General features: G+C 38.1%; 1 protein-coding gene across 1 annotated transcript; it reads right to left on the bottom strand.

Annotated features, from left to right (window-relative positions):
- Positions 1 to 1,689: 1,689 nt before the first annotated feature.
- On the bottom strand, positions 1,690 to 17,549 carry CAPS2 (calcyphosine 2). The gene is given in 7 exon segments (XM_030866948.1): positions 1,690 to 1,865; positions 10,940 to 11,038; positions 12,998 to 13,072; positions 13,075 to 13,114; positions 16,180 to 16,213; positions 16,396 to 16,516; positions 17,546 to 17,549. Coding segments are annotated over 7 exon segments (549 nt in total).
- Positions 17,550 to 21,530: the final 3,981 nt, after the last annotated feature.

Raw genomic sequence — 21,530 nt, 5'->3', positions numbered from 1 at the left:
TTTTTTTTCCAATATGACAGCCTATACATTTTCTGATTATATTCACAGGAAAATATGACATAACTATATTAAGAATAGATTTGTTAAGGAGAACTAAATAAAAATTTACCAACGAAAAATATTACATGCATATTGAACACCCAGAGTTATTAGTCATTTTAATGTAAAAACAATTTGTAGGGTTTAAAATGACTATAGTTGGATAAATGTTTCCAAGAAAAAGAATGTGACTCAGAAATACTGTTATAGACTTATTTCTGTCAAAACATCTTCCAGCATATTGTTTTAATTACAATAACCTAATTGAAGAAGGAATAAAGAATTTAGCTAGAGAAAATAGCACTAAAATGTCCATGTATACTTTGTTTCTGATATTTCAGTAGAAAGTTTTAGTACCTCCTCGAATCTTGAAAAAGTACTACTTTAAATTTATGGGGCTCACGCACATCACATTTCTGATAATGTTGTCAAAATATGAAGTTGTATGCCAAAATTCATATTCTACACAGTATGTATTTTCATTTTTGAACCACTTCTTATTTTGCTTGACACTATTTTTTATAGTTTGTTTTATCTTAATACATAAAATTTTAAATCATAAACTTGAAAATAACTCTATAAAGTTTTTTCTTTCTCTCTGCATTTCCAAAGAGATGTGAGGAACATAGAAGAATTTATAAAGAATGATTACATCTAACTGTTAAATAAGATCTATTTCGAAAAAAATGTTTCAGTTGTTTAGTATACCAAAAAGAGGTGTTATTTAGGATAACATGCGTTCATTTTAGGACACAGATGAACTTTTTACATTTTGGTTAAGAATTACTAAATTATCCCTTAGTCCATACAAGTGATAACATACTTTTTGAGTTCTTTATTTAATATTCTAAGAAAATATTTCTCTTCCCATTTTGTATTGTTTCTAGTTAAATAATAATTCTGTGCAGGTAATAGGAATTGCAGTTAAAAACAGAATAAAATAACAAATAGAACTGGTCACCAGAATAATTACATTGTGCTCTATTGAACAAGCAATAGTACATGATTTGGAAGACAAGAATTCACAAGTCAGTGTTTAAATAAGCATTTGAGGGGTAAGCCTCCACCATTCTAAATATTTATGTACAGAAAACATCTATAATCACACTGCATGGAAAGTTTCTTTTGCATATCCTTTAATTCATTTAACATTTTCAGATGTTTGAAGCAAGCTGAACTATTTCAGTCTCATAGGCTTTGGGTCCAAGTCTAGTTCATCAAATTGGGAATGGTGGCAATTATATTTTGGGGAATGGGTAGCAAAAAAAATCAATGGACAAGAAACGTGGTTACTGTATAGCTGCTCACCTATTGTTTGATACAGATGTTACTTTTCTATGAAGGCTAATAAAATATGACCTACTAAAATAACTTGAATAATTACTTATTCAAGATAAGTAATAAATCAGAAAGACAGATCTTTATAAACTTATAAGCAGGCGAGCACTCGTATATGTGTGTGAGTATACACATACCCTTACATCTATCTTTCTGAATACCTCTCTTTCCAGGTTCAACTTTTTTGAGAAAACAACAAACAAACAGAATAATGAGAGCCCTAGAAAAATACATTCCAGTGTTTGATACTTTAAATTCAATTCATCTCTCCTTTAAAATGCTTAGTACTGATGATATACTCATTTTAAAAAACTAGATCCCCCATGGAGTATGTAAGATAGTAACAAAATCTTCATCATCTACTATCCCTATACTTAGACCTTCATAGTGATCTTCAAATTCACCATATGACACTTCATCAGACTTACTGCAGGCATCTTTCAGTGTTTCTAGAAAAGACGTTTTGATTTCTTCCTCTGTGGAATGTCCTGTAAAATAGTACTGACTATGAAACAATGTCCTTAAAAGTTCAGTGAAATGGCTGATGATAATAAAGAAATACTTAAGTCACCTGATGAAATCTTTCCAACAATTTGAAGTCTTATGTCAAACTACCCTGCAATTTATTTAAACATTTTCTTGCATGAACTAGAATTTAATGGTGAGGACTTCAACACACATTTGAAGCATCTTTTAAAAGCGTCTGACAGGATGTGTCCTTATGTATAGGCAAAATAACAGTTACTACTGTAGATATTCTTGTATTTGTTAATGTTTTAGAGAACTCGGTTTCATTCCCATTAGAAATGAGGAAAGAAGAAAACAAGTAAATAGTTTCATGATTTATAGGCTGATAACACAGTAATGCAATGTGTTAAAGGCATTAGTCACTTTATGAAGCAGTTACTCATAACTGCAGCTAGAAAATATTACTGCAAACACAGGATTCAGAGGCCTATGAAAATCTTTGCTGGAAGAAATTTTACTTGATTAACTCATTCTATTTTTAATCTCTGACATTAAGTAGGCTATTTCCACTGGTCGGTTATACTAAATATGATTAAATTTTACCCATAGGAAGATGCTATTGAGAATCACATATGTAACAAAAAAAATTGAATAGTTTGTTATTTAAAGTGAGAACATAAAATATCTGATTCATCCTTTTTTAAAAATTCATTTGATTTTTTAATTTAGAAAAAGAACAATAAGCTATTTAAATAATACCTTTGATTATATTATGGCCAGCTAAAGGAAAGAGTGATCTCAGCTTAAATACTTTTTCCTTAGGGAGGAAATATTAGGATATTTTCTGTACCTTCAAATTTTAATAGACATATTTATGTTCATTATATGATAGCTCCATCCCTAGAGAAAGCCATTTCCTTATTCTGCCTTAAATCTTGAAGCATAAGCAGTTACAGTAAAACTAATTCAGAGAACTTGCACATGTAATTATGTATCCTCTAAATCTATTCTGTTCTAACTCAATTTCATCACTATCTCCTCAACAGGAAATAAAAGTTAATCTCAATTATAAACATAAAAGAAAAAAATAAGTACAGATAATAGACCTCAGAACTTTTAAATTAAGCAGCTCTCCAGTTGCTGCTAACGTGTTTAAGAAGAAAGAGCTCCATGGCCGACCACTTACAGGAAAGAACTCATAGGGCTAAATAACTCATCCAGTATCACACAGACAGTAAATGGTTAAGCAGTGAATTACATGGATCTCTCTGATTGGAACTCCCACAGTTTTCCCATTAAACTTTGCAGTATCTCAGGAAGGGCCTCAGCCGTTTATAGTAAAAGAACATACTAAAGTTTACTGTTTGCCTTCAAGATGGCGGAAGAGTAAGACGCGGAGCTCACCTTCCTGCCAACAAAAACATCAGAAATACATCTACATGTAGAACAACTCCTACAGAACACCTATTGAACGCTGGCAGAAGACCTCTGACCTCCCAAAAGGCAAGAAACTCCCCTCGTACCTGGGTAGGGCAAAAGAAAAAACAGAGACAAAGAATAGGAACGGGACCTGCACCAGTGGGAGGGAGCTGTGAAGGAGGAAAGATTTCCACACAGTAGGAAGGCCCTTCGCTGGCGGAGACTGCGGGTGGCAGAGGGGGAAAGCTTAGGAGCCGAGGAGGAGAGCACAGCAACAGGGGTGCGGAGGGCAAAGCGGAGAGATTCCCGCACAGAGGATCAGGGCCGACCGGCACTCACCAGCCGGAGAGGCTTATCTGCTCACCCGCCGGAGCGGGTGGGGGCCGGGAGCTGAGGCTCGTGCTTCGGTCGTATCGCAGGGAGAGGACTGGGGTTGGCTGCATGAACACACCCTGAAGGGGGCTAGTGCGCCACAGCTAGCCGGGAGGGAGTCCGGGAAAAAGTCTGGAGCTACCGAAGCGGCAAGAGACTTTTTCTTGCCTCTTTTGTTTCCTGGTGCGCGAGGAGAGGGGATTAAGAGCGCTGCTTAAAGGAGCTCCAGAGACGGGCACAAGCCGCTGCTAAAAGCGCGGACCCCAGAGACGGGCATGAGACGCTAAGGCCGCTGCTGCCGCCACCAAGAAGCCTGTGTGTGAGAATAGGTCACTCTCCACACCTCCCCTCCCGAGAGCCTGTGCAGCTCGCCACTGCCAGGGCCCCGTGATCCAGGGAAAACTTCCCCGGGAGAACGCACGGCGCGCCTCAGGCTAGTGCAACGTCACGCCGGCCTCTGCCTCAGCAGGCTCGCACCGCATCCGTACACCTTCCTCCCTCCAGCCTGAGGGAGCCAGAGCCCCCGAAGCAGCTGCTCCTTTAACCCAGTCCTGTCTGAGCGAAGAACAGATGCCCTCAGGCGACCTACACGCAGAGGCGGGGCCAAATCTAAAGCTGAGCCCCGGGAGCTGTGGGAACAAAGAAGAGAAAGGGAAATCTCTCCCAGCAGCCTCAGGAGCAGCGGATTAAACCTCCACAATCAACTTGATGTGCCCTGCATCTGTGGAATACCTGAAGAGACAACGAATCATCGCAAATTGAGGAGGTAGACTTTGGGAGCAATGATATATATATGTTTCCCCCTTTTTCTCTTTTTGTGAGTGTGTATGTGTATGCTTCTGTGTGTGATTTTGTCTGTATAGCTTTGCTTTTACCATTTGTCCTAGGATTCTCTCTGTCCGTTTTTTTATTTTTTTTTTACTTAAAAAAATTGTTTTGCTTGATATTTATTTTTTATTTTAATAAATTTATTTTATTTTATTTTATTTTATCTTCTTCTTTCTTTCTTTTCTCCCTTTTATTCTGAGCCATGTGGAGGACAGGCTCTTAGTGCTCCAGCTAGGCACCAGGGCTGTGCCACTGAGGTGGGAGAGCCAAGTTCAGGACACTGGTCCACAAGAGACCTCCCAGCTCACGTAATATCAAACGGCGAAAATCTCCCAGAGATCTCAATCTCAACGCCAAGACCCACCTCCACTCAACGACCAGCAAGCTACAGTGCAGGATACCCTATGCCAAACAACTAGCAAGACAGGAACACAACCCCATCCATTAGCACAGAGGCTGCCTGAAATCATAATAAGGCCACAGACACCCCAAAACACACCAGCAGACGTGGACCTGCCCACCAGATGGACAAAATCCAGCCTCCTCCACCAGAACACAGGCACCAGTCCCCTCCACCAGGAAGCCTACACAACCCACTGAACCAACCTTAGCCACTGGGAACAGACACCAAAAACAACAGAAACTACGAACCTGCAGCCTGCAAACAGGAGACCCCAAACACAGTAAGTTAAGCAAAATGAGAAGACAGAGATACACACAGCAGATGAAGGAGCAAGTCAAAAACCCACCAGACCTAAAAAATGAAGAGGAAATAGGCAGTCTACCTGAAAAAGAATTCAGAATAATGATAGTAAAGATGATCCACAATCTTGGAATAGAATGGAGAAAATAAAAGAAACGTTTAACAAGGACCTAGAAGAACTAAAGAGCAAACAAACAGAGATGAAAAACACAATAAATGAAATTAAAAATTCTCTAGAAGGGATCAATAGCAGAATAACAGAGGCAGAAGAACGGGTAAGTGACCTGGAAGATAAAATAGTGGAAATAACTACTGCAGAGCAGAATAAAGAAAAAAGAATGAAAAGAATTGAGGACAGTCTCAGAGACCTCTGGGACAACATTAAACGCACCAACATTCGAATTATAGGGGTCCCAGAAGAAGAAGAGAAAAAGAAATGGACTGAGAAAATATTTGAAGAGATTATAGTTGAAAACTTCTCTAATATGGGAAGGGAAATAGTTAATCAAGTCCAGGAAGAACAGAGAATCCCATACAGGATAAATGCAAGGAGAAACACGCCAAGACATATTAATGAAACTATCAAAAATTAAATACAACAAATATTAAAAGCAGCAAGGGAAAAACAGCAAGTAACACATAAAGGAATCCCCATAAGGTTAACAGCTGAAAGGGAAAAACAGCAAATAACACGTAAGGGAATCCCCATAAGGATAACAGCTGATCTTTCAGCAGACACTCTGCAAGCCAGAAGGGAGTGGCAGGACATATTTAAAATGATGAAAGAGAAAAACCTACAACCAAGATTACTCTACCCAGCAAGGATCTCATTCAGATTTGATGGAGAAATTAAATGTTTTACAGAAAAGCAAAAGCTAAGAGAATTCAGCACCACCAAACCAGCTTTACAACAAATGCTAAAGGAAGTTCTCTAGGCAGGAAACAAAAGAGAAGGAAAAGACCTACAATAGCAAACCCAAAACAATTAAGAAAATGGTCATAGGAACATACATATCAATAATTACCTTAAATGTAAATGGATTAAATGCTCCAACCAAAAGGCATAGACTGGCTGAATGGGTACAAAAACAAGACCCGTATATATGCTGTCTACAAGAGAACCACTTCAGACCTAGGGATACATACAGACTGAAAATGAGGGGATGGAAAAAGATATTTCATGCAAATGGAAATCAAAAGAAAGCTGGAGTAGCAATTCTCATATCAGACAAAATAGACTTTAAAACAAAGACTATTACAAGAGACAAAGAAGGACACTACATAATGATCAAGAGATCAATCCAAGAAGAAGAAATAGCAATTGTAAATACTTATGCACCCAACATAGGAGCACTTCAATATATAAGAAAAATACTAAGAGCCATAAAAGGGGAAATCGACAGTAACACAATCATGGTAGGAGACTTTAACACCCCACTTTCACCAATGGACAGATCATCCAAGATGAAAATAAATAAGGAAACACAAGCTTTAAATGACACATTAAACAAGATGGACTTAATTGATATTTATAGGACATTCCATCCCAAAACAACAGAATACACATTCTTCTCAAGTGCTCATGGAACATTCTCCAGGATAGATCATATCTTGGGTCACAAACCAAGCCTTGGTAAGTTGAAGAAAATTGAAATCGTATCAAGTATCTTTTCTGACCACAATGCCATGTGACTAGATATCAATTACAGCAAAAAATCTGTAGGAAATACAAACACATGGAGGCTGAACAACACACTACTTAAGAACCAAGAGATCACTGAAGAAATCACAAGAGTAAATCAAAAAATACCTAGAAACAAATGACAATGAAAACACAATAACCGAAAACCTATGGGATGCAGCAAGAGCAGTTCTAAGAGGGAAGTTCATAGCTATACAAGCCTACCTTGAGAAACAAGAAACATCTCAAATAAATAACCTAATCTTACACCCAAAGCAATTAGAGAAAGAAGAACAAAAAAAGTCCAAAGTTAGCAGAAGGAAAGAAATCATAAAGATCAGATCAGAAATAAATGAAAAAGAAATGAAGGAAATGGTAGCAAAGATCAATAAAACTAAAAGCTGATTCTCTGAGAAGATAAAATCATAAATCATTAGCCAGACTTATCAAGAAAAAAAGGAAGAAGACTCAAATCAATAGAATTAGAAATGAAAAAGGAGAAGTAACAACTGACACTGCAGAAATACAAGGGATCATGAGAGATTACTAAAAGGAACTCTATGCCAACAAAATGGACAACCTGGAAGAAATGGACAAATTCTCAGAAATTCACAACCTTCGGAGAATGAACCAAGAAGAAATAGAAAATATGAACAGACCAATCACAAGCACTGAAATTGAAACTGTGATTAAAAATCTTCCAACAAACAAAAGCCCAGGACCAGATGGCTTCACAGGCAAATTCTATCAAACATTTAGAGAAGAGCTAACACCTATCCTTCTCAAACTCTTCCAAAATATAGCAGAGGGAGGAACACACTCAAACTCATTCTACGAGGCCACCATCACTCTGATACCAAAACCAGAAAAAGATGTCACAAAGAAAGAAAACTACATGCCACTATGTTCACTTATGAACATAGATGCAGAAATCCTCAACAAAATACTAGTAAACAGAATCCAACAGCACATTAAAAGGATCATACATTATGATCAAGTGGGGTTTATCCCAGGAATGCAAGGATTCTTCAATATTTGCAAATCAATCAACGTGATACACCATATTAACAAGTTGAAGGAGAAAAACCATATTATCATCTCAATAGATGCAGAGAAAGCTTTTGACAAAATTCAACACCCATTTATGATAAAAACTCTCCAGAAAGCAGGCATAGAGGGAACTTTCCTCAACATAATAAAGGCCATATATGACAAACCCACAGCCAACATCATCCTCAATGGTGAAAAACTGAAAGCATTTCCACTAAGATCAGGAATGCCCACTCTCACCACTATTATTCAACATAGTTTTGGAAGTTTTAGTCACAGCAATCAGAGAAGAAAAAGATATAAAAGGAATCCAAATTGGAAAAGAAGAAATAAAGCTGTCACTGTTTGCAGATGACATGATACTATACATAGAGAATCCTAAAGATGCTACTAGAAAACTACTAGAGCTAATCAACGAAGTTGGTACAGTAGCAGGATACAAAAGTAATGCACAGGGCTTCCCTGGTGGCGCAGTGGTTGAGAGTCCACCTGCTGATGCAGGGGACACGGGTTCTTGCCCCAGTCCAGGAAGATCCCAAATGCCATGGAACGGCTGGGCCTGTGAGCCATGGCTGCTGAGCCTGCGCATCCAGAGCCTGTGCTCCGCAACGGGAGAGGCCACAACAGTGACAGGCCCGCATACTGCAAAAGAAAAAAAAAAAAAAGCACAGAAATCTCTTGCATTCCTATACACCAATGGAGGAAAATATAAAAGTGAAAGTAATAAAACACTCCCATTTACCATTGCAACAAAAAGAATAAAATATCTAGGAATAAACCTACCTAAGGAGACAAAAGACCCGTATACAGAAAATTATACAACACAGATGAAAGAAATTAAAGATGATACAAATAGATGGAGAGATATACCATATTCTTGGATTGGAAGAATCAACATTGTGAAAATGACTCTACTACCCAAAGCAATCTACAGGTTCAATGCAATCCCTATCAAACTACCACTGGCATTTTTCACAGAACTAGAAGAGAAAATTTCACACTTTGTATGTTAACACAAAAGACCCCGAATAGACAAAGCAATCTTGAGAAAGAAAAACGCAGGTGGAGGAATCAGGCTCCCTTACTTCCGACTATACTACAAAGCTACAGTAATCAAGACAGTATGGTACTGGCACAAAAACAGAAATATAGATCAATGGAACAGGATGGAAAGCCCAGAGATAAACCCATGCACATATGGTCACCTTATCTTTGATAAAGGAGGCAAGAATATACAGTGGGGAAAAGACAGCCTCTTCAATAAGTGATGCTGTGAAAACTGCTCGGACAGCTACATGGAAAATAATGAAATTAGAACACTCCCTAACACCATACACAAAAATAAACTGAAAATGGATTAAAGACCTAAATGTAAGGCCAGACACTATCAAACTCTTAGAGGAAAACATAGGCAGGGGCTTCCCTGGTGGCGCACTGGTTGAGAGTCCGCCTGCCGATGCAGGGGACACAGGTTCGTGCCCCGGTCTGGGAAGATCCCACATGCCGCAGAGCGGTGGGCCCGTGAACCATGGCCACTGAGCCTGCACGTCCGGAGCCTGTGCTCCGCAACGGGAGAGGCCACAACAGTGAGAGGCCCACGTACAAAAAAAAAAAGCAGAAAAAAACCAAAAACATAGGCAGAACACTCTATGATGTAAATCACAGCGAGATTCTTTTTGACCCACCTCCTGGAGAAATGGAAATAAAAACAAAAATAAACAAATGGGACCTAATGAAACTTAAAAGCTTTTGCACAGCAAAGGAAACCATGAACAAGACCAAAAGACAACCCTCAGAATGGGAGAAAATATTTGCAAATGAAGCAACCGACAAAGGATTAATCTCCAAAATTTGCAAGCAGCTCATATAGCTCAATATCAAAAAAACAACCCAAACCAAAAATGGGCAGAAGACCTAAATAGACATTTCTCCAAAGAAGATATACAGATTGCCAACACACACATGAAAGAATGCTCAACATCATTAATCATTAGAGAAATGCAAATCAAAACTAAAATGAAATATCATCTCACACCCGTCAGAATGGCCATCATCCCAAAATCTAGAAACAATAAATGCTGGAGAGGTTATGGAGAAAAGGGAACCCTCTTGCACTGTTGGTGGGAATGTAAATTGATACAGCCACTATGGAGAACAGTATGGAGGTTCCTTAAAAAACTAAAAATAGAACTACCATACGTCCCAGCAATCCCACTACTGGGCATATACCCTGAGAAAACCATAACTGAAAAAGAGTCATGTACCAAAATGGTCATTGCAGCTCTATTTACAATAGCCAGGACATGGAAACAACCTACGTGTCCACCAACAGATGAATGGATAAAGAAGATGTGACACATATATACAATGGAATAGTACTCAGCCATAAAATGGAACGAAACTGAGTTATTTGTAGTGAGGTGGATGGACCTAGAGTCTGTCATACAGAGTGAAGTAAGTCAGAAAGAGAAAAACAAATACCATATGCTAACACAGATATATGGACTCTAAAAAAAAAAAAGAAAAGAAAATGGTCAGAAGAACCTAGGGGCAAGAGGAGAATAAAGATGCAGACCTACTAGAGAATGGACTTGAGGATACGGGGAGGGGGAAGGGTAAGCTGGGACAAAGTGAGAGAGTGGCATGGACATATATACACTACCAAATGTAAAGTAGCTTGCTAATGGGAAGCAGCCACATAGCACAGGGAGATCAGCTTGGTGCTTTGTGACCACCTAGAGGGGTGGGATAGGGAGGGTGGGAGGGAGACGCGAGAGGGAAGAGATATGGGGACATATGTTTATGTATAACTGATTCACTTTGTTATAAAGCAGAAACTGACACGCCATTGTAAAGCAATTATACTCTAATAAACATGTTAAAAAAAAAAAGAAGCTCTCACATTTCTGGTTTAAAAAATAATTATTTATTTCCTCACTTAATGGCCTCAAGTCCATGCTATGAATTAATATAATTTAAAGATATTACTTTGATTAACTCACATTTTAGAAATCTAATGTATTTTCACTTGTAATGATTACCTGAAATTACTTAAGGATGCTTCTTTGCACAATAACATTTTCTTATGTCTATAACAGACACACTGCCTGTTTTGTTAAAATCCATTTTCATAAAGGCCTAAATAAAGAGAGAAGTGTTATTTTTTTCTGTGAAATCATTAGAACCTAATTTTCTATTCTGCAGTAGGTTATTTTTTACCTCTAAACAAGACAGTTTAAAGTACTAAACTGGTATATGAAGGAAGCATCATGAAAACAGGGAGAAAGATATTGGAGCAAGATATTAGGTAACCTGCACTTAAGGTGCACTACCACTTTCTAGCACCCTGACCTTGAGAAAGTAACTTAACCTCTGTTACCCTGGCTTTCCTCTTCTGCACACTGAGGAGTTGGGTAAAAGACCTCTCCGGTAACTTTCAGCTCTACGAATCACATGAAATTGATAAATGGCCAAGACAAATGACCAGGAGTATTTTGAGTCAAAAAGTAAACCTGCAAATATTCCATTACTAAAATCAATGAGAAAGTTAAATAATTCTTAAATGGGTTTTGTTACTCTATTTCCTGAAATTTAACACTACCTTTTGAAATGCTAGTTGTTTTATCACTCCTCTAATTCAATGCAATTCTGAGGATCATAAAATATATTTTATTGAGAAGAGGAGTGTGTCCATAGAAACATACAACTGACCAAAAGCACCATCCTACATTTGCAGATGAGTCAAAACTAGAATCAAGTTTGTTTATTCACAATAATGTCACAGGTATGTGGTACCTGTTATGGGCTGAATTGCATCCTCCCCAAAATTCATATGTTGAAGCCCTAACCCCCAGTACCTCAGTGTGTGACTACAGAAAAAGATAGAGCCTTTAAAGAGGTGATTAAGGTAAAATGAAATCATTAGGGTGGGCCCTAATCCAATATGACTGGTATCCTCATAAGAAGAGGAGATTAGGACACAGACAACACAGACTGAGGGATGCCCATGAGAACACAGGGAGAAGACAGCCAGTTAATTACAAGACAAGGAAAGCAGCCTCAGGAGAAACCAAACCTAATGACACCTTGATCTTGGACTTCTAGCCTCCAGAATTGTGAGACAACAAATTTCTGTCATGTAAGTCACCCAGTCTATGGTATTTGTGATGGTAGCCCTAGCAAACTAAGTCTACTTTTGTCCTCTATTCCCAGGACCAAGACTTATGAAAGAGACAACCCTCCAGTTTCTACTCCTGATACTCACGCCTATCACTAGGACATGTAAGGTAAAAATATATGCAAATTTATAAATATTATGTGGTGAATTTGTTTAACATAAGGTTTTTATTTTGTCTTTTGGCCAGTAAAGATAAAGATTTTGACATTTTCTATTGGAGATTTGTACCCGATGTAATTGTTCATACTACCTTATTCACAATAGCTTTGTTTCAGTATTAGATAAATATACATTTTATATTAGGTACATATACAAAAGAAAAAGGAAACTACATTGCTCAAAAGCATGCTCTAAAAATGGCTACCAGAACCTAAGTAATATCTTCTCTCCTACATAAGTCAGAGCTCCTGTTTTTAATTTACAATTTAACATGATCATTTTATTTTCATTTTAACATTTAGCATGCATATTTAAAAAGTAGACAAACGTGTTTTAGTCATCATCCTAAGATAATGTGCATTGAGCCTTGACACTGGGACAGCTATAATGCTCATAATTTTACATGTAATACCTTAGACCAGTTCTGTGAGATAAGAAACTGAGGCTTGGAAATATTTTATAATAGATATAGACATATAGCTATATGGAGCCAGCAATTTATGGAATTAGTATTTGTGAACTGAAATTTAATTTCAGATTTTATTTTCCTTTTACAATATTTTCCTAAAACATAGGCATAAGTTATGTCGCTTTATACTGGGTAGATTTGTATGTGTATGTGTGTGTTTGTGTTTTACTAAACCCAAAATACATTACAGGGAAAGGAATTTAAAACATTTTCAAAGGTAATTCATTAAAGATTTAAAAGAAAGAACCTAAAAATCTATTGAAAGTAACCGTTTGAAAGATTACTTCGTTTCCTTTTGAACAAATGATTTTCTGTATTCATTCATTTCACCTATAACGGTATGCTTTAATTCTCTGTAATCAACCTTACATTGCCATAACCATTTAGAATTAGCCACAAAGACTCAAAATCCTGGAAATAATCACACAGAGACCACTGTTACACCTTTAAGTTATATATGGCTACAACAATAATCATCATAATAGCATTTTGTTACATCTGTTGTAGCCCTAGACAAGGTAGTGGACTTAATAAGAAAATTCCAAAAAGTTACATATAAATCCAATCAAAGGCACTAAAAAAGCTTATTTAGAGGAACTCTGTAGTGGACAGTTCCATAAAGTTAAGAAATATTTAAGAGTGGCAATAAATCACAAATGTATCTTTTTTTTTTTTGTGGTACGCGGGCCTCTCACTGTTGTGGCCTCTCCCGTTGCGGAGCACAGGCTCCAGACGCGCAGGCTCAGCGACCATGGCTCATGGGCCCAGCCGCTCCGCGGCGTGTGGGATCTTCCTGGACCGGGGCACGAACCCGTGTCCCCTGCATCAGCAGGCGGACTCTCAACCACTGCGCCACCAGGGAAGCCCCAAATGTATCTTTTTAAATTTATTTTTTTTCAATAAAAAATGCTTACCATTCACTTGAATTTGACCATTTCATTATCTTTAATGTATTATATCAGTGACAAGTAAGAAGTCACTTCACTTACTGGAATGCCTCCAAAAGGCATTAGGATACTGACTGTACTTCTGCTAGTCTTCATACTTGAAAGTATAAGAGATTTGAATGACTCTAACAATTATTCCATGATTTACACTGAAAGGTGCTGTTTTGAGTAGATCCCTTATGCCAATTTATTCATTTCACCATTGCCACTTACTTCTTTGGCAAATGCACTATTTAATAGAATATTCTATTCATAAAGTTCCTAACAACAACAACAAAAATACAGTATGAGATTTTCTTAAACTCAGGTAAATAGATTTTCAATATTTCAGTCAAGTTGTTAGCTTTAAATGAGAATATAAATAAAACGTCTAGCAAGGTGACTGACAAATAATGGTTACCCCCAAAATATTCTCTTCCATTTCCTTCTAATTTTTTCAATTAAAATTTTAATAAGGAAACTTAAGATGCCCTGCCCCCCCCCCCCACAGTTCTCAACAACCCATACATTTTTTTTGGTCTGTTGTAATGCCCTGTACATGAAAAGCCTTTAAGGTCTATAAAATGAGCTTTTAAGAGTGAAATTGAGCTTAATCTTTAAAATCATACGTAATATGGATAGAAGATGAATTTGCTCACCCAACTCAAGGGATACTAGAATTAAAAGATAATGCTAGAAGCTTAAAAGAAACATTTTTCAAGAATTGAATAATTTACCAAAAGTTGCAACAAATTTATATAACTCTTTCTAAAATATGGTGCAGGATGGAAAATGATAATTCAGTTGAAACAAAACTAAGGTATATTTATTGATAGTATCTCTATATAAATTAGGCTATTTAGGGGGCATACCAATTTTTTAAAATTTCAAATTAGTAAGAATGACTTTGCCTTCCCCCAAACTAGTGCCAGAATTAGACCCAGGTTGGTGATTCTTATGTTCTTGTTTTTGCTTCTCATTGCATGGGCAGTCTCCAGTGATATTATAGAGGAAAAGAAAAAACAGGGTATAAGACACCACATCTTTCTAATTTTCTATTGCTATTTTATTACTATTATTATTATTATTAATGCAAGGAAGAGATGAAGTTAGATAATCCCTAGTGTGTGTCACTAGGTGGGCCATAAGGTTAAACATTGTAAAAAACACAAGACAGGTATGGCACAGCAATGATAAGCAATACCATACTAGCACAGAAGTTTACAATTGATAAAGCATGTAATTTTCTCATTTGAGTTTCAAAGCAACTCTGACTATAATTATTATCTCTGGATTGCTCCAGCAGAGTCTGTCTGTCAGAAAAGTGAAAAGGCCTATTTAAGATCACACATTTCAAACGTTAAGGCTAGAACTTGAACCTTGATCTCATAAATTCAATTTCCAGTGTTCCTCCCACAAAATGTACTATATCTTGTGACAAGACGATTTGAAGCAAAACAGAACAATGCAAGAGAATGCCTTATCTAAAACCCTTGAGGTAGACATGTTTCAAATTCATATACACTCAGGAGAAAATCCAAACTTCTGAGCATAGCGTGCAAAGCTTTAATGTAATGGACCCTGCTAGGCTTATTTCTCTCCATTCTTCTCCTTTCCTTCCTTCCACCTATCTATTTCAACTCATGCATCGTCTATTTATTCAGCACCTGCCAAACGCCAGGTTCTATTCGAGATATTAGAAATAGAGCAGGAAACAAGAAGCACCTTGGTCTCTGCCCTGATGGAACTTCCATTCTACTGCAGGCAGAGCCAGAGAATATCTACAAAGTGGTATAAAGAAAACAAAATAGATAAATGGTATGGAGAGGATCAGGGATCAGATGGGATGCTCCTTTAGATGGAGGTGTCAGTGTAGTGTTCTTAGCAGAGAAAACCTGAATGATGAGAAAATTCAGCCATGCAAAGGTCTGGTGGAAGATTACTCACAGCAGAGGGAAAGGTATGGGTGAAACCTCTGGGGCAATTCCTGGAACCTGCCACATTCCCTCTCCCCTGGAAGCCTTCACATGAGCTTCTCCCTTTCCTGAAGTAGCTATTGTCGGATCCACGCTCCTCCTACCCTCTTGTCTGCTTCATTCCTCCTCATCCTTCAAAACTCAGCTCTGACACATACCCACCTCCAGGAATCCTATGAACTTCCTTCTCCCAGAAATCCTATGAACTTCCTTCTCCTTAACCTGGCTTGCAATTTATCTCACATGTTCTGAAAGCATTCTCTATTTAACACTTATCATGTTGTTTTGTAATCATTTATATTTTTCTTTCCTTTACTTATGAAGACCTTAAGAGTACAGAGTATGTCTTCTCAGAGTTTAGAACAATGCCCACTTATTAGGCTCTTAATAAGTATATGAGGGAGGGATAAATGTTGACATTTAAAAAATCAGCAGGACTTGCCTGATGGCTTAACACTGATAACGAGGCATAAAGAAGGAGACAAATGAACTACTAAAATTTCAGTAGAAAAGTGAATAAGACCACTGAAGAATATTATGTCATTCACTGCAGAGAATTATCTGTGGTACATACATTTTTGGACACTTCTAAGTGAAATACTTTTTTTGTTTTGTTTTACATCTTTATTGGAGTATAATTGCTTTACAATAGTGTGTTAGTTTCTGCTTTATAACAAAGTGAATCAGTTATACATATACATATGTTCCCATATCTCTTCCCTCTTGCGTCTCCCTCCCTCCCGTCCTCCCTATCCCACCCCTCCAGGTGGTCACAAAGCACCGAGCTGATCTCCCTGTGAAATCTGCCTTATCTAAAAGTCCATTTCCTTCCTTGTCCAATTGTTGAAGGTATTTTCTCAATCCAGTCAAAATACGAACACCTCTTTTACATAGCTGTTCTTTTAGCACATCTGTTTAAGAAGAAGAGAGATGGAAACTAATTATTCCTATGCACAAAATGTATCAAGTTGCGATTGTCTTTCCGGTAAGAAAATTAAAGTTGATATAACTGACATAAGGGTTGTGACTATGCAACCAGATCATAAGTATGACTGACAAAAGGCTTTCAAAAATAGAATGCTCTTAGTAAAGGGGGTTATATACAAAATCACATGTAAAATGTACCAGAACAATAGCACCACTGTGTGGTGAAAGTGTTGCATTTTATACATAGGAAAATAATGGTTCACTTTATCAGCATGAAAATAACCTAAATGTTACAAATAAAATCTTAGTTTTTTAAAATTTCCCAGGTTTCCTCTTCATCTGTCAAGCCCATATCTTTAATCTCCTTCCTTTTTCTTTGTAATTACCAACTGAATTACAAATTTTTGAGTGATCTGCCTGACATCAATTCATCAGTTCAAAATTTCTAAAATAGTTTGAAATCTTCAAACTGTAGGTTATATATTAAATAGCATCAAGGCTTTGGAATGCTATCCTATCCTTATACATTTAAAGTAACCCTTTCCAGGGCTTCCCTGGTGGCGCAGTGGTAGAGAGTCCGCCTGCGGATGCAGGGGACACGGGTTCGTGCCCCTGGTCCGAGAGGATTCCACATGCCGCGGAGCGGCTAGGCCAGTGAGCCATGGCCGCTGAGCCTGTGCGTACAGAGCCTGTGCTCCGCAAGAGGAGAGGCCACAACAGTGAGAGGCCCGCGTACCGCAAAAAAAAAAAAAAAAAAAAAATGTTCTTCCTTATCCCTCATTCTCCTTGGACCAGTCTGAAGGGGGCCTTGGGAAATATGCCATCTTTGAGGGCTACACAGCCTTCTCAGACTGCTTTCTGCCCACAGAAGTTTAAGGTCTAAGAGTCATTAAAATATCTTGCATTCATTGCTTTTTCATAACAGGTTTACAGTATCTTTGGGAATACACCTCTCTCCAAAACTCTGAAGGTCTTTCAGCTATATGCCTCCAGTCAGTTCCAAGTACCAATACCCATGCTTAAAGTATAGTTTGGAGAAATTTTCAAATCTTTATTTCTTTGTTTTCTCACCCTGGCGCTTTTCTTTTTCATCTTAATGCCAGTTACCTTGAAACATGAATTTTGGAGAAATGGGTACAGTCTTAACCTGTTCCATTTGCTGAGGCAATTTTTAATCAATTAAGAGGATTTCCTTGGAATCACATACTTCATCTTCTCTTTGCCCTGAGGCTTTTAATCACATGAAAGTTTTACAACATTGGTCTCTCAAAGCCTTTTATATAGAAGCAGCTCCTTTTCCATTTCTCAAAAGCCCCACATTTCTTGATTCTCTCTTTCTGCTTCCAAACTGGCCAGTGTTTTAAATACTTTTATAATATCTTCTTGAACCCACATTACAACCTACAAATACTATTAATTATCTGTTTTCCAACCTCTGCTTAGAGCTTCAAGTTCAATGGACTCATGATCTGCCTCCTGAGTAATAGATCACATTTTTTCAGATATTTTGGCTCTGAATCACATGGATTGCCATCATTACTCTGACATAAGTTTCCTTACTGCTCGCCAACTAACTGGTAAACTCTACCACATAGCTAAGGCAAGCTTGCCACTAACATTTGTGGGCTAGAAGAAGTAAAAAAAATGGAAGCTCACATATAGTCTCATTGTTGGCTCAGTAGGTTTTTATTTAGTAAAGAATATGTGGGGCTTCCCTGGTGGTGCAGTGGTTGGGAGTCCGCCTGCCGATGCAGGGGACACGGGTTCATGCCCCGGTCCAGGAAGATCCCACGTGCCGCGGAGCGGCTAGGCCTGTGAGCCATGGCCGCTGAGCCTGCGTGTCCAGAGCCTGTGCTCCGCAACAGGAGAGGCCACAGCAGTGAGAGGCCCGCGTACTGCAAAAAAGAAAAAAAAAAAAGAATATGTGGTTTCAGGGATTTCATCTAATCTGCTCAGATTTGGATTCGGTCAGGATAATTTTGCTCATTTTCATTGATGTTATTAACTAAATTTCCATTTCTTCTAAAATAATCAAAACTGTCCATTAAAATTATAGCTATAATTTTATAGTTATAACTATAACTACAGGGTTAGGGTTAGGGTTAAAGTTATAATGAATGGTCATCAATTTTAGTATTTTAAATATTTTTTTAAGTTTTTGGAAAATTTAATTGTCTTCTTAAATATTTTTATAAGTATAAGATTATTTGCTATTCTAGTGCTCATATCCATCTACTGGCCAATGTGAAGAACTGATGTCATGCTTCACTTAGGTGACATAAACAACTACATTTATCCCTACTTAACAGTAATAGAAACTTGTTACCATTGCAAAAAGTCTCCTTATCCCTGAAATGGGAATATGAAGAGAGAAGTGAGGAAACAGATCTTCAGTAGTACTTCTAAACAATGTTATATTATGCATGAATCTACTGCTTTCATGCTGAAATGAAAGATTTGACAAGTTGACCTTTTCTCTTAACCTAAGAGCTTCCATGGTTCAAATCTTTCTTGGACTCTGAAGCAGTGTCTGTCTCCAGTGTCATCAGCAACAATATTCGCAATCCTTTTTACCATTCAGATACAGATGCCTTTTGCTTTAAAAACATGTGGCAAAAGATGCAGACATTCAGTGTTGCGGGTCTCATTGAACCCGTGCTAAGGTTATAATGAGGAGAATCTCCTCATTTTAAAATAAAGTGTGTGTGTGTGTGTGTGTGTTTGTAATATGTGATGTCCTATATAGTCTGGACCCAGAGCAGGGATCCTTCCTACCTAGGTCTCAAGAGGTATGAGCTTGGATTTTTATTATGGCTGCACTGCACTTCCAGCAATAAGTTTTACAAGAGGCTAGGCTGAGCCCTGGTAAGAAATAAACCCTGAAATCTCAGTGGCTTAATGAAACAAAGTTTAATTTCATACTTAACACAGGTTGTAGAGAAAATGAGTTAGGATTCAGCCTCTCTGGCTGGGGCAAAGGAGTGCCCCCAAACTCAGCTAGCTCAGTGACAGGCAGTATAACAAGAGCTCCCAAGGTCATTCATTGGATAATTGCTTTACCAATGTGAAGAATAGGAGGGTATCTACTGATCCTCTTGCTATTCTAATGTAAAAGGTTTAGCATCCTTTTGCTTTCTTTTCATCCCCATTTTTTATTAAATTAATGACTCATTCAGATTGTTGTTATTCTTAACTGCAAATGTTTGTTATGCTGGTGGTAACTAATTATAACACAAATAAATTTTAAGATAAGTTTTGGTGAGGTTGTGGAGAAATTGGAACCATGGTACACTGTTAGTGGGAATGTAAAATTGTGCTGCAGCTATGGAAAAAAGTATGGAGCTTCCTCAAGAAATTAAAAAATAGAACTGTGATATGATCCAGAAATCCCACTTCTGGGTATCTATCCAAAAAAAATTGAAAACTCAGGATCTTGAAGAGATATCTGCACTTCCACGTTCATTGCACCACTATTTGCATTAGCCAAGATATAGGAACAACCCAAGGGTCCATCAAAAGAAGACTGGATAAAGAAAATGTTGTATATACATTACAATGGAATATTATTCAGCCTTAAAAAAAGAAGGAAATCCTGCCATTTGTGGCAACATGGAAGAATCTGAAGGACATTATGCTAAGTGAAATAAACCAGTCACAGAATGACAAATACTGTATGATTCCAGCTATTGGATGCATCTAAAATAGTCAAACTCATAGAAGCAAAGAATACAGTAGTGGTTGCCAGGGTCTTGGAGGTGGAAAAATCGGGGAATTGTTATTCAAAGGGTACAAAGTTTCAGTTACATTAGATGAATAAGTTCTAGAGATCTGCCAAATAGCATGGTGCCAATTGTTAACAATAAGATATGGTGCACTTCAAAATTTGTGAAGAAGGTAGATCTCATTTGTTAAGTGTTTTTACCATAAAAACAAACAAAACACAAAGGGAGGGACTTCTCTGGTGGCACAGTGGTTGAGAGTCCTCCTGCCAATGCAGGGGATGTGGGTTCGAGCCCTGGTCCGGGAAGATCCCACATGCCACGGAGCAACTAAGCCAGTGTGCCACAACTACTGAGCCTGGGCTCCAGAGCCTGTGAGCCACAACTACTGAAGCCCGCGTGCCTAGAGCCGTGCTCCGCAAAAAGAGAAGCCACCACAGAGAGAAGCCCATGCACCACAACAAAGAGTAGCCCCCTCTCACTGCAACTAGAGAAAGCCCACGCGCAGCAACAAAGACCCAAAGCAGCCAAATGGCGCAGTGGTTGAGAGTCCGCCTGCCGATGCAGGGGACACGGGTTCGTGCCCGGGTCCGGGAAGATCCCACATGCCGCGGAGCGGCTGGGCCTGTGAGTCATGGCCGCTGAGCCTGCGCGTCCGGAGCCTGTGCTCCGCAACGGGAGAGGCCACAACAGTGACAGGCCCGCGTACTGCAAAAACAAACAAACAAACAAAAACAAATAGAAAATAAATAAATTAATTTAAAAAAAGCACACACACACAAAGGGATACAAGTAAATACTGGGAAGTGTTGATTATGTCTGTTACCTTGATTGTGGTGATGGTATCATGAGTGTTTGCATATGTCCAAACTCATCAAATTGTACACATTTAATATGCACAGTTTTTTTCTATATTAATTATACCTCAATAAATCCATTTTAAAGTATTATTTTTGTCATTTGCATTATTTAGTATATTCCTTTCAGGAATTTTGAATAGTGACTATTATGCTATATATTTTTATTGCTGAACATTTTTTTTATCCTCTCTGTATATAGAATAAATTCTTCAGTAGCATATGATACATCCCAACATCCTCCTGCTCTCAACCCTATGCACAATATAATGTTTCTTGCCACAGCATAAGCAGAAGCATCATGATTATCTGAGCATATCCTTAAAAAGTAGTGTGTGGGGGGCTTCCCTGGTGGCGCAGTGGTTGAGAGTCCACCTGCCGATGCAGGGGACGCGGGTTCGTGCCCCAGTCTGGGAAGATCC

This window comes from Globicephala melas, chromosome 10, assembly GCF_963455315.2.
Source record: "Globicephala melas chromosome 10, mGloMel1.2, whole genome shotgun sequence".
Taxonomy (NCBI): Eukaryota; Metazoa; Chordata; class Mammalia; order Artiodactyla; family Delphinidae; genus Globicephala; species Globicephala melas.
This window is presented reverse-complemented; position numbering and strand designations above follow the sequence as displayed.